General features: G+C 40.3%; 1 protein-coding gene across 6 annotated transcripts; it reads right to left on the reverse strand.

Annotated features, from left to right (window-relative positions):
• Positions 1–2,451: 2,451 nt before the first annotated feature.
• Positions 2,452–10,311, reverse strand: PTTG1 (PTTG1 regulator of sister chromatid separation, securin). 6 transcript variants are annotated; one of them, XM_045502875.1, is made up of 6 exons: positions 10,186–10,311; positions 9,687–9,787; positions 9,125–9,306; positions 7,375–7,468; positions 3,359–3,517; positions 2,452–2,592 (listed from the first exon to the last, which is right to left on the reverse strand). In XM_045502875.1, the coding sequence occupies exons 2-6, from the start codon at positions 9,775–9,777 to the stop codon at positions 2,516–2,518; spliced, it is 603 nt and encodes a 200-aa protein (XP_045358831.1). In that variant the 5' UTR covers positions 9,778–9,787; positions 10,186–10,311; the 3' UTR covers positions 2,452–2,515. The 6 variants fall into 6 exon arrangements, with proteins under 6 accessions (XP_045358831.1, XP_045358804.1, XP_045358822.1 ...); XM_045502848.1 differs by having other exon boundaries at positions 9,125–9,309; positions 10,186–10,310; XM_045502866.1 differs by having other exon boundaries at positions 9,125–9,309; positions 9,687–9,814; positions 10,186–10,293.
• Between the last annotated feature and the right edge of the window lie 2,089 nt (positions 10,312–12,400).

Raw genomic sequence — 12,400 nt, forward strand, 5'->3', positions numbered from 1 at the left:
ATCCAAAGCAGGGTCCAGGCTCTGAGCTGTCAGCACCGAGCCCAACGTGGGGCTCAAACCCACGAACAATGACATCATGACCTGAGCAGAAGATGGACACTAAATGAACTGAGCCACCTAGGCACCCCAAGCCTTTTCAAGTAATAAAGCCAAACACCTTATATTTAGGAAACTGTATACAAAACAGCAACAAACCCCACAAAATAAAAATTATATTAACGAAGAAGCATCTGTTTAAAGTTCAAGTTTCAACCAACATTAAGTGCTTTGTATTCTGATGGACAGCAGATGAAGAGAGATTACTCTATGTTCAGTCTGACCAAGGACAGTTAACTAGCTGGGAAAGGATTGACTAGCTGCCATGCTCTCAGTCCTTTGCTCACTCCACCACAAGAGATCCTTTCCCAAAGTTTCTGAGTTTATTGTGGAGTATGAAAACCACTCAATCATGCTCTGCTTTTCACATGGCCCTGCTATATCTGAGGATGCTAGATCTAATACTCTTCCTTAAAGCCATGTGTCCTAGTAGCCCTATTTTATGTTCTTTTAAAAGTCTTTTTAGGAGCACCTGGGGGGCTCAGTTGGTTAAGTGTCCAATTTCGGCTCAGGTCAAGATCTCACAGTTTATGGATTTGAGCTCATCATCGGCCTCTGTGCTGACAGTTCACAGTCTGGAGCCTGCTTCAGATTCTGTGTCTTCCTCTCTCTCTGCCCCTCCCCAACTTGTGCTTTCTCAAAAACAAACATTTTAAAAATTAAGAAAAAAAATTAAAAAATTAAATTAAAAAAATGTCTCTAATTCGAGTCAGACTGATTCAATTATATTTAAAAGATAAAAGTTTTAATCATAGGTTTAAAATTTGTTTATATTTGAGACAGACAGAGCTTGAGCAGGGGGAGGATCAGAGAGAGCGAGAGAGAGAGAAAAGCAGAATACAAAGCAGGCTCCAGGTTCTGAGCTGTCAGCACAGAGGCCAACACGGGGCTCAAACTCACAGGCTGTGAGATCACAACCTGAGCCAAAGCCAGATGCTTAACTGACTGAGCCACCCAGGCGCCCCTAAAAGGTAAAAGTTTTAAATTCAGCATCAGTGTCTATATGCGTTCCTGGTATTTCATGTCTATCTTGCCACTTCCTGGTTTGCTTCCTAATAATGAAGACAATAAAGTACATGCTGAGAGGTGTAGGTTTCAGGGAAAAGTGGCAGCTTCTAAAATAAATTGTTAAAACAAACTGAAGGGTTTTAAGGTAACTTTTTCAATCAAATAAACTATTATCAGATTACAGACCTTTGTTAAACACTCCCACTAGTTTTCAGTTTCAAGCAAATTGCATAGGATACCAGCAATGATGGAAAAGAAAGGTTCAAATTTTAACTTGACTATGTATGTTACAGACCTCTCAGGGGAAAGACTTCCTATATAGGTTGGTATTAAGCAAGGATCAATTTAATTGCCTACATGGACCAAGCAAGTAAAGTGATCAGAGAAGAGACAGAAGCAACACTTGAGTTCTCCTTTCAGGCCATCTCGCAAAGGGTCTGTAGGACAGAAAGCCCACACTCCACCTGCAAGGTAGCCCACACTCCACCTGCAAGGTAGCCCACACTCCACTGCCAGTCTCAGTATTGGAAACAAGGGCCAAACTATTACCAAATCTGCTTTTCCAAGAGAAGCTCCAAAACCAAAAGGTATGTGAAATTTTGGAATTTTAAATGGGGGCAACATTTGTTTTTTTTTTGGGGGGGGGGATCATCCCTCTCATCCCCCCCAAAAAGAAAATCCATGAGCAACTGTTTGTAATGTAATATTTTGATTCCAATCACAGATTTGGAATCAAAGTAATAACTCTTCATGTCTCTAGCCTATCAATGAACTTCTAAGCTTCACTGTCCTCAACTGAAAAATAAGTATTATTGTGTTTATGACCCTATTATAAACACTTCAACCAGGTCACAATATAGTGTAAACAACTAAACGGAGTTTCCTACAGGTGAAGAGTGGATATTACCATCCGTAAATTATCTGCTGCAATCTTTAAAGCACCTAATTGAAGATCTCAGAAGATTTAGAGCCTTTCAAATTCTGATTACTGAATACTGAGATTTAAAGTCATTAGAAACCAAACAGAACCAGCAATAAAGAATGCTTAGCAATAGATATTTAACGAGCTGGAAGTGGCTCTTCTAATTAAGAGATCTAATAACTGTCACTAGTTAATAGCCACAGAAAGGCAATAAAGTACACATTTAGGGATGTATGTTTCAGGGAAAACGGCTTCTGAAGGGAAGCAGTTGCTAAATTCACGATTAAAACAAACCAAAAGGTTTTAAGGTAAGCTTTTCAAGTCAGATACACTTCCATTGTCCGATGACAGGCCCTTATCAAACACTTCCACTAATTTTCATACTGTTTTAAGTAAATTCCACAGAAAACCAACTACAATATTATGAAGAGTCTATTAAAGAATTTCTTTATTAATACAAAACATACAAACTATTAAGTGCTAAGAAATTTAAATATCTAAGTCATAGCAAACAGGTGGCAATTCAACATCCAGGGTCGACAGAACGCTTGGAGACTGCAACAGATCTAGAAAACAGGAATTTCTTATTCAATATCTGCAAACCCTTAGGTCATCGTCCATCTCAACATAGACATTAGTTGTCAATTTTATCTTCTTATTTTCCCCTTTGCATATTGAATCCCTACCCCACCCCAGTTAGACATTGCATGCATGCATGCATACACATACACACTCACACCCACACACTGCTTTGAATGTGGCTAAGATCCCAGAATTAATCTTCATTAGGAAATGAATCTTAGACATGCCTGAAACTATTGTTTTTAAGGACCCACACAAGAGCCAACAATATCACTAACTTATAAAATAGAATACGCTATCCCATCAGAACAAATAGAAAACACACTGATGGTTTTTGATCACCAGTTTGAACCAAGGCCTCAAACCTTGGCCATAAGGTTTTGTCATTCTATGCTACTGTGCTCAGGGGTCTTGGTTCTAGATTAGCTTTAGATAGAACTTGGAACTCTCATTCCAAGCAAGTTTGTTATACTTCAAAATTATAACCTAAGAAGCCATAGGCTAAACTTAATCTTGTTTTCTGTATCTAAGACTGTCTATATTCCAGAAGGACTTAATTTTGGCTGGGCATTTGAGACTGAAAACAGTACCAATTGAGAGTGTTCATTACTCTGAAACCCTATCCCTGAAGTTTGAAAGACAGAAATTACCTGTAGGCTAACCTTCCATACAACTCTGCCCCCCACGATAATGAAAGTATTATGACACAAGTAATTTGCAGCTCTTCTAGAAGGACACTTGTTCACTTACTAGACTCCCATGGTTGAGAGGGCATCTTCAGAGGTGAAGGGGGGCCCAGGTGTAACAGCTTTTCAAGTTCCCTCTCCTCATCAAGGATCATGAGAGGCACTCCATTCAAGGGGAGGTGTGCAATCTGGTGCTCTTCAGGCAGGTCAAAACTCTCAAAATCTGCCACAAAGACAAAGCACTTTATCAGAGCAGTGGTTCTCAGGGTGGTCAGTGGACCCCTGGGGATCTGAGACCCTTTCAGTGGGTGCATGAGGTCAAAATATGTTGTTAATAACATTAACACCTTCTTCCACTGTGCTGACATTTGCAATGATGGTACAAAAGCAGTAATGGATGGAATTGCTTGCTGTGCCTTAGCACAAATCAAGGCAGCAGCAATAAACTGTATTTTGTAGTCCTTATATTCCTCAATACCACTGGCTTGCAGTAAAAAATGCCAGCTTCACATATCACTTTACCACATGCAGTAAAAAGTATTAATTTTGTCAGCTCTCGACCCTTAAGAACATGTCTTTTTAGTATTCTGTATGATGAAATGAGAAGTACTCCATAAAGCACTTCTGCTGCATACTCAAGTACCACGGTGAGCTCAAAGAAAAAAGATTTGTGCCATTATTTGGTTTTCAAGCTAAACTAGAGGCCTTTATCCTGAAACACTGTTTAGTTGAAATAACAATGGAAAGACAAACTGTAGTTGCTTAGACTTGGGTATTTGTAGCACATTTCCTTAGAGGAATAAAGAAGTCCATCACCTCAAGGAAAACAGTATCTGTTGCCAACGACAAAATACACAATTTCAAGGAAAAAAAAAAAAAAACACTAGAATTTTGAAAAACTTATCTGTAATCATTAGCTTGACAACTTCCTAATATTACACTTTTCCAATGAGATCAGTGGTGACATTAATGAGTGCATATCTGACATTGCATAATGAAACACTTCAACATTTGGATGATCTACATTTCCCCGTGAATCATCATTTCTAAATGATCAATGTGTGATTAAATGTATCTTTTATTTTTGCATTTAAATGCAGAACAGCCCAATGGATTTTATTTTCGGAGTACAAAATGTTCACTGACAGGGTTTCAGATTACACATTTCAACCATACATTCAGAAATTGCCACTTGTTAGGTGTTAGTGTTGTAGGAAAGAACTCTCCACACTTATCTAAAAAGACTATTAAAATGCTCCTCCCATGGGGCGCCTGGGTGGCTCAGTCGGTTGAGCGTCCGACTTCAGCTCAGGTCACGATCTCGCGGTCTGTGAGTTCGAGCCCCGCGTCGGGCTCTGGGCTGATGGCTCAGAGCCTGGAGCCTGCTTCCATTCTGTGTCTCCCCCTCTCTCTGCCCCTCCCCCGTTCATGCTCTGTCTCTCTCTGTCTCAAAAATAAATAAAACGTTAAAAAAAAAATTTTTTTTTTAAAATGCTCCTCCCTGTCCTAACTACATATCTTCAGGAGGCCAAATTTTTTTCCATGTACTTCAACCAAAACAAGAGATGCAATGGATTGAATGCAGACTTACAATACAGATGTTTTATGTTAAGCTAAATTAACCAAGTTTTCAAAAATATAAAACCAAAAAAAAAAAACCAAAAAAAATGTGTATGTATACACACACACACACACACACATATATACATATATATAAAACCATGTCATTCTTCTAGATGTTTTAGAAATGTTTAAAAAAAAAGTTACGTAATGGGGTTTTTTTTTGAGGGTTTGTTTGTTTTTTTTTAATCAGTGTTAATTCCCAATACAGGAAATTTAAACAACACACAAAAGGTCTTTGGGGTCTTCACTAACTTTTAAGAGTGGTCACAGACGTAAAAAAAAAAAAAAAAAAAAAAAAAAAAGATGAGAACCATTTTGCTAAGTAACTCTCTTTATAATCCAAGTGTCTTACTTCTTACTTCTTAGAATTATTTCAAAAAGATTTTCTTAGGGCACCTGGCTGGCTCAGTTGGTAGAGCATGCAATTCTTGATCTCAGGGTCATTAGTACGACCCCTATGTTGGGCATGGAGATCAAAAAAATTAAAAATTTTAAAGTAATTTTGAAAGAGAGGGGGGAGAGAGAGAGAGAAAGCACACACGAGTGAGGGAGGGGCAGAGGGAGAGGGAGGGACAGAATCCCAAGCCAATTCCATGCTGGACTGACCATGGAGGCTCAATCCCAGGACAGACCATGAGATCATAACCCAAGGCAAAAATCAAGAGTCAGATGCTTAACCAACTGAGCCACCCAGGTGCCCCTAAAAAATTTTAATTAAAAAAATACAATAGATTTTTCTTGACAGTAACAAAACTAGAATTTAAATATTGAGTCTTTCCTTTTTTCAAGGGGGTTATCATTTCCTCAAAAGAACAAAGATGGGGGAGAACCATTATTTTCTCTAGTCTGAAACTTCTCTAACGCCTAAATACTAGGAATTACCCTACTCTTTCCAAGACTGCTAAAACCCAGAAGTTAAAAAGGAACTGCGGGATGGTGACTACTTAATCTGAAACCAATGAATTATAAAGGAAACCATAAACAGACAAAAGACTCCAGAAGACAAAGTCTGCAACCTAATAAAGCTAATCTCCTTTATCCACAAAAGCTGCTGAAAAAGTCATTATCAAAGGAAAACAAAGATACAAACAGGAAGTTAAAAAAACTATAGAAGGCCAATGATCAAATATGCTCACTACATGGACATGCACCCCAATTTAAAACCATGAGATACCCACTGCCTTTTTGATAAGGTTAAGAGTTTTTAAACATTTGCCGTTAGAGACTGTAGGGGAAGCAGGCATCCTCATCCACTGCAGGTGGGTTCAGTAATTTATGCTATTTTGGGGGGCAACTTAGTAGCTCTTTCCTCAAACACAGCATATTGTAGTCATCCTTCTTGATCAATATGCATAAATCTACCTCACCATTTTCCTTAATGGCTGAATTGCAATCATTAGCATGGAAGCACTCCATTGTATCAAAACTTAATCACCTCCCCTTTGAGATGACTCAGCAATCCTTCAAGTCCACTCTCCAGCTATCCTCACAAACTCACAGTACAATTTCGAGGACACTAACTGCAGAATTGTATTATATAAAAGCCAGGGACAAGCTGGATGTGTACAGGATGACTAAATGCCTTTGGATGAAAGGCCGAAAGTTCCAGTTCAGAAATGTAGAAGGCTCTGTGTGACCTTCCCGAGTTTGATCCGTATTGTCCTTCTCTTTGCCTTCATTTCCCAGAACCCCTCCAGTCCTCGGCTCTACCTCAGCATCTCTGCACACACTTCTGTGCTGTGTTCTTGCCCTGCCCCTCCCCTTTTTCACCTGGCTATCCCCAGATAGCCTTTAAAACTCAACTTCTGTCACTTCCTAAAAGAAACCTTCCCCACTCTTCCAGGTGAGGTTCAGTTCCCCCTAAGGGACCAGTTTTTCTCCTTGCTCACTTACAGTGAGAGGATTCGTTTGGTGTTTTCCTCCCAATCATGGGCTCCCTCAGGGCGGGACCTTTCTTTGTTAACCACTGCACCCAAAGCCTGGATACAGTAGCCTCTCCTCAAATGGGAAAAGCTTGAAAAGGTGGTTCTGTAACAGAAAATACTTGATTCACATAGCAGGTTGAAGGAGTAGAAACACGTTTTCACAGACTATGTGGATTTTTTCAGACATTGTTCAACTCGACATAAAACCCATTTTCAAAAACCCTTGCCAGGAATAATGTCCACTTTACACTTGTTCACTATTAGTGAACATATCTTATCTCCCTTATGTGGGAAGTTTTTGAGGTCGGGAACAATGTTCTCCACACCTTCACACCAATTCCCCTTCAGACCTCAGAGGTTCCTTACAAAGAAATCCACCACCAAATACATTTGTGCAAAGACCAGATTCAGAGAGTCTTATTACAATTTGGGGTCAGAGGTCTATTCATATCAAATTAGAGCTGAATAGGATCCTAAGAGAAACTCAAGACTAAAGCATTTTTGTAATACAAAAAAAAAAAAAAAATACTACCTAAAGGATTGAAGGGAATGAATTTTTCTATTTCAGGATAGGTGTCATCCGAGGCTGGAACAGTGCTTTTTGCTTTGACAGTCTTCTCAGTTACCTAAAACCACCCAAGAAAATATGAATGAGAGTGGAAACCTTGTCAATAGATTAGTACAAGAGATCATAAGTCTTCCAGACATGTGACTGCTTCACCACTTTCACACGGACTTCTAAGCAACTGTAATCCTTAGTTCTCATTAATTACATACAAATACAATTCAGCAAGCAATTCTAGTAGCACGGCTAAAGAGTTTAGTCTGTTATTTAAGTATCAGCAACTCTCAGCCTAAGTTACCAAGAATACAGAGTTAATTCAGAGCTAATCAACTCAATCACTCAACCTGACACAGAAAATGGGCAGGAGTCACCCAAATAGAAACTAATCCTAGAAGCCATTTTTGGCTTTTGGAAGTGTGCTTTCCATTTGTGTTTCCATCAGTGTCACCTGATTTATTTGCTTAGTTAATATTAAGTTGAAATACACACTGAGTAAGAGCCAACAAAAGACAGTCAAGGACTTTAGTAGCCTGGATAATTCTCTAGCCTAAATTGGGCAGGTAGGCAGTCTACAATAGGCCAAAGCAGAAACCTACGTATTATTGATTTAATCTTACATCATATGTGTATACTAAATATTTTCTTTAATTTATTTAGAGAGAGACGGGGGGAAGGAGGGGTAGAGAGAACCAGGCTGCCAGAGTAGAGCCCAATGAGGGGCTTGAACCCAAGAAGCCCCGAGATCATGACTGGAGCCAAAACCAAGAGTCAGATGCTTAACCGACTGAGCCACCCAGGCACCCCTAGAGAAAATCTCTAAAGTAGGGTTTCCCACACTTCAGTGCTACGTCACATTCTCATTATTTTTGTCATAGCCTTGCAATACTTGAATTTAACATTTCTTACTCAACTTAGTTTTTAAAAAAGACATCTTGGCGGCGCCTGGGTGGCTCAGTCGGTTAAGCATCACCTGACTCTTGATTTCGGCTCAGGTCATGATCTCATGGTTCGTGGGTGCAAGCCCCACATCAGGCTGTCTTGGCAGCACAGAGCCTGCTTGGGATTCTCTGTTTCCCTCTCACTGTGTGCCCCTCTCCTTCTCTCTCTCTCAAAAATAAACATTTAAAAAAAATAAAAATAAAAAACATATCTTGTCCTAAACCACATTATAAGTTTTATTTTGATCTAAATTATTAGTGTTCTTCCTAATATACATTAAGACAATTATTCAAATAAAATGTTAATCTACATGCTGAAGTCATCTTTCACAGCAAAGTCTTCTTAGTCTGGGATGCACTGACCTGCTACTCATGCACACACACAAAAGGTCAACATGTTTGCAAAGTAGAGTACCTGGTGCTCACTCTAGGAGACTGGGAGGAGGGTGGCAGCACATGAGCTATTATATTAGCTATGTGACCTCTTGCAAAGTACCCTCCCTCTCAGTACTTTCTGTATCTGTAAGTAGATACCACCAACCAATCTGCTTCAACGCTAGTTAAGAGCAGGTGAGGCAACAACATTCACCAGCTGCTTGTGAGACTTCTAATCTTGAGGCACAGAGGAAGTCCACAAAGAGAACAGGATTCCCTCCTGCTAATTGGTGTTTGGTAGCCTGTATTTCCTTCTACTCACAAGAAAGGTAGGGTGCCTATAGTCATTTTAAGAGTCAAAAGTGCTAAAGTGTTTAGACAACCAGTTTGCAGCCAACACTTACCTTTTTGGCAGAGAAGTTTGGCTGCTTCTGTTTGAGAGGTCCATTGTTCTTTACTGAATTTTCGGTGGCTCTGTTGACAGTTCCCAAAGCCTTTCTGGTAACTTTAGGCAAGGTTGCTTGAGCATCAAACATTTTGCCTACACGTGGTGTTGAAACCTGAGATCTCCCATCTAAAGTTTTGACTGCTGAAGAAAAAGTCTTACCATAAGATTATTCAGGCAGTAAAACCTGCCCAACTTGAAGACTGATTGTGTGTATAAACTTGGCCTAATTCTCATCCCCAGACTCAATCCCAATTTTTGACAGTGGCTTGGCCATATGCCTAACAGTACTTCAGTTTTGTACGCTCTTAAATAATCGCTTAAGATACTTAATTAAGATACTCTTTCACGTAAAGAGTTAAAAATAAATAAATAAAAGAAACCCAACATAAGCAAATCGCAATAGGAGCATTCCCCAATACTTGATGCCTCCCCTCTGCTCCCGACTCCAAGGCACGCCCACAATTGATTCCGGTGACTCTGGACTCAACGGTGACTCCGACTGCAGCCCGTTTACTTACGAGGTTTAGACCGCAGCTTCTGCCCGTCCTTGGGAGCCACACGGGTGCCCGGTTCTCCATTTTCCTTATCAACAAAGATCAGGGTAGCCATTCTGGATCAGCTGCGGGTGCGAAATACATATTAGACCCTGGGGGTTAGGAAGATGAGAGAAGCGATGATGTAGGTAGCAAAAACCAAACTTTCTACCCTGGGCACGCCACTCAAAAACTAGAACTAAGGAGACAGCGAAGCCCGTTCTTCAGGCAATAGGCATTTAATCCAGCTCTTAACTCCTGAAGCCTGGGTCAGAGGCTCTAAGTTCCAGAAGAGTCGGCGGTTTAGGGCTGGCACAGGTCCTAGTACTCATCAGAATCGAACTGCCGAGGGCTGCGTCTGCGGTCCCAGTCCGCGGCTCAACCTAGCTCGGCGCTATTGACGATCCCGGGAAGCCCCAGGTCCTCCCACCTCCAGCTCCCAGCCCACCTCCTTCCTCGCGGGCCTCGCGCGCCCAACACTCACGACCACTCGGTTCGCCCACGTAAGAGCCAACAGCCAAACTCTTCCAAGACAGCCTGCCGCGGTCGCGCCAGACCCGGCGTTTAAACCACAACTCACGCCCCTATTGGTTCATCCGCCCAGGAGGCGGGACCGTGGGTGGGGCTCCAGGAAGAACCAATGGGAGGAATCTAAGCTCCTCGCTCACCGCCTGGAAAGCTTTTTCCGGGAAGTTAGTAGCTTGCTTCCTGGGAATAAAAAAATCAAACCTGCTGACACTTTTACTTGTAGGTGTTTTTAACATGCTCCTCACAGAGATAGAAAGGGAGTGAATATGGTCTTCTATTCCAGTAAGTAAATGATTATCATGATATCAAGATACAGAGATTTGGGGTTTTTTTCCTGAGACTCTAGGACAGCCAGGAAGTTCGTAAATGATTGTGAGGTTCAAAAAATCAAGGCAAAGTGGCAACAGAAGTATTTTCCTAAAGTCTTCAATTAACTATTTGTCCAAAGAGTAAATTGACCAGATCAAATAAAAAAGAAGAGGCAGCACTGGAGGAAAGGCATTGCAGTCATTAGAAAAATAACTGAAGAACTATGGATACATACAGTTGTATTTCAACAGATGTATGAAAAAAGAAAAAAACAAACATATAGTCGAGTGGGAAAACAACTTATTCCCTCTAAGGAACACCAGAAGAGCAGAATTAAAAATTAAGAAGCAGTGTAAATACAGATAAATCAAACAGCAATGTTTGTGTCATTCCTTTAGGTTTGTGATTAAGAATAGACTGATTATTCCCTAATTGCAGAATAACCCTTAACATTTCAGGCTAGGATGCCGCGTCAGGAATCTGGCTCATGAACAAAATGATGATCCTCATGAATACATAATTCAGGTTTCCTTTCAAATTCTATTTTTAATAGGATTATTTTAAACTTCTGACATCTCAACAATACAGTCATCAAAGCTACCTAGAAGGGCCTGGTGGGAGAGGGAAGAAAGATGAGAAAAAGATCTTGGGAATAATAAAAATACAGAAAAGGAATTCTAATTTCCAAGTTGAGAGAAATTATGCTTGGAAAAATTAATGACCTTTTCCTATTTCTATAGTAAATGGAAACAGATTGAACAAATACAAGGTAAAGGAATAAATTCAAAAGACCAAAGTTGACCAGTGTCATCCAATCCCTACTCCCCACAGGTCACCAGATACATTCTAACTTGGAGGTAAGTTGGGAGAGAGCAGTTGAGCCTACATTATTTCACAAAAGGTTTCACACTACACTTGGCATAGATGCAGTTCTCAATATATGTCAGTTCATTGGCCCTTTTTCCCTAGCATTTCAGGACCAGAATTGAAGGATTAATTCGTTCAATAAATATTTATTGAATGTTAACTAAATGCTAGACACTGAGCTAGGCATCAAGGAAAAAAGATCCTAACTCAAGAAGGTAAAGAGGACAAAAAAACATTTATACCTTTATTGCCCCTTCCCTGTCCTTGTTCTTTGATTCCTACTCCTCCCCTTATTTTCACCCTGTATCTCCTCCTAAATGTTTCAGCTCCATATTACATCATCAGCACACAAATGTGTTCATTTTGAAACCAATCTGTACAGTACTAAAGCTTCAAAGTGGGGATTCTCTATCTCCTTAGGTCTTTGGGTGCAAGATTTGTATCTCCCCAGGGTCAGTCTTCCCCTACAACAGGAAGCATGGTCTCCAAAGGTCATGCAGTAAATGTAAAATGCTATAAACCACTCTCTGTGTGATCACTGCTTTCTCACCAGTGATGCCCCAGACTCTCTACTATTATTGGAATTACCCAATTAGTAAATCACCCTCACCTTATAACAGCACCTAGATCCTAATCAATCCCAGTTAATTCTAATTGAGATTTACAAACAGCAACCCATCTAGTACTGACCCTTGCTTCCCTACAACTCTCCTCAAAATCCTCCAGAAGGAACCCAAACCTTACAAAATACTCTTCCTTCTTGTCCAGCATATTTCACAATTCCTCTAGAAGATATGCTTCCTGGATTGTGCCTGTTTGTTTGTTTTTGTTTTTGTTTTTTGGGTTTTTTTTTTTTTAAGATTTCATTTTTAAGTAACCTCTACACCCAACATGGGGCTCAAAATCACAACCCCAAGATCAAGAGTTGCATGCTCCACCTACTGAGCCAGCCTCATGCCTTGTGCCTGGTGGTTTTAAACAGGCCTCAAACCTTC

The sequence above is a fragment of the Leopardus geoffroyi genome, chromosome A1, assembly GCF_018350155.1.
Source record: "Leopardus geoffroyi isolate Oge1 chromosome A1, O.geoffroyi_Oge1_pat1.0, whole genome shotgun sequence".
In the NCBI taxonomy this organism is placed as follows: domain Eukaryota; kingdom Metazoa; phylum Chordata; class Mammalia; order Carnivora; family Felidae; genus Leopardus; species Leopardus geoffroyi.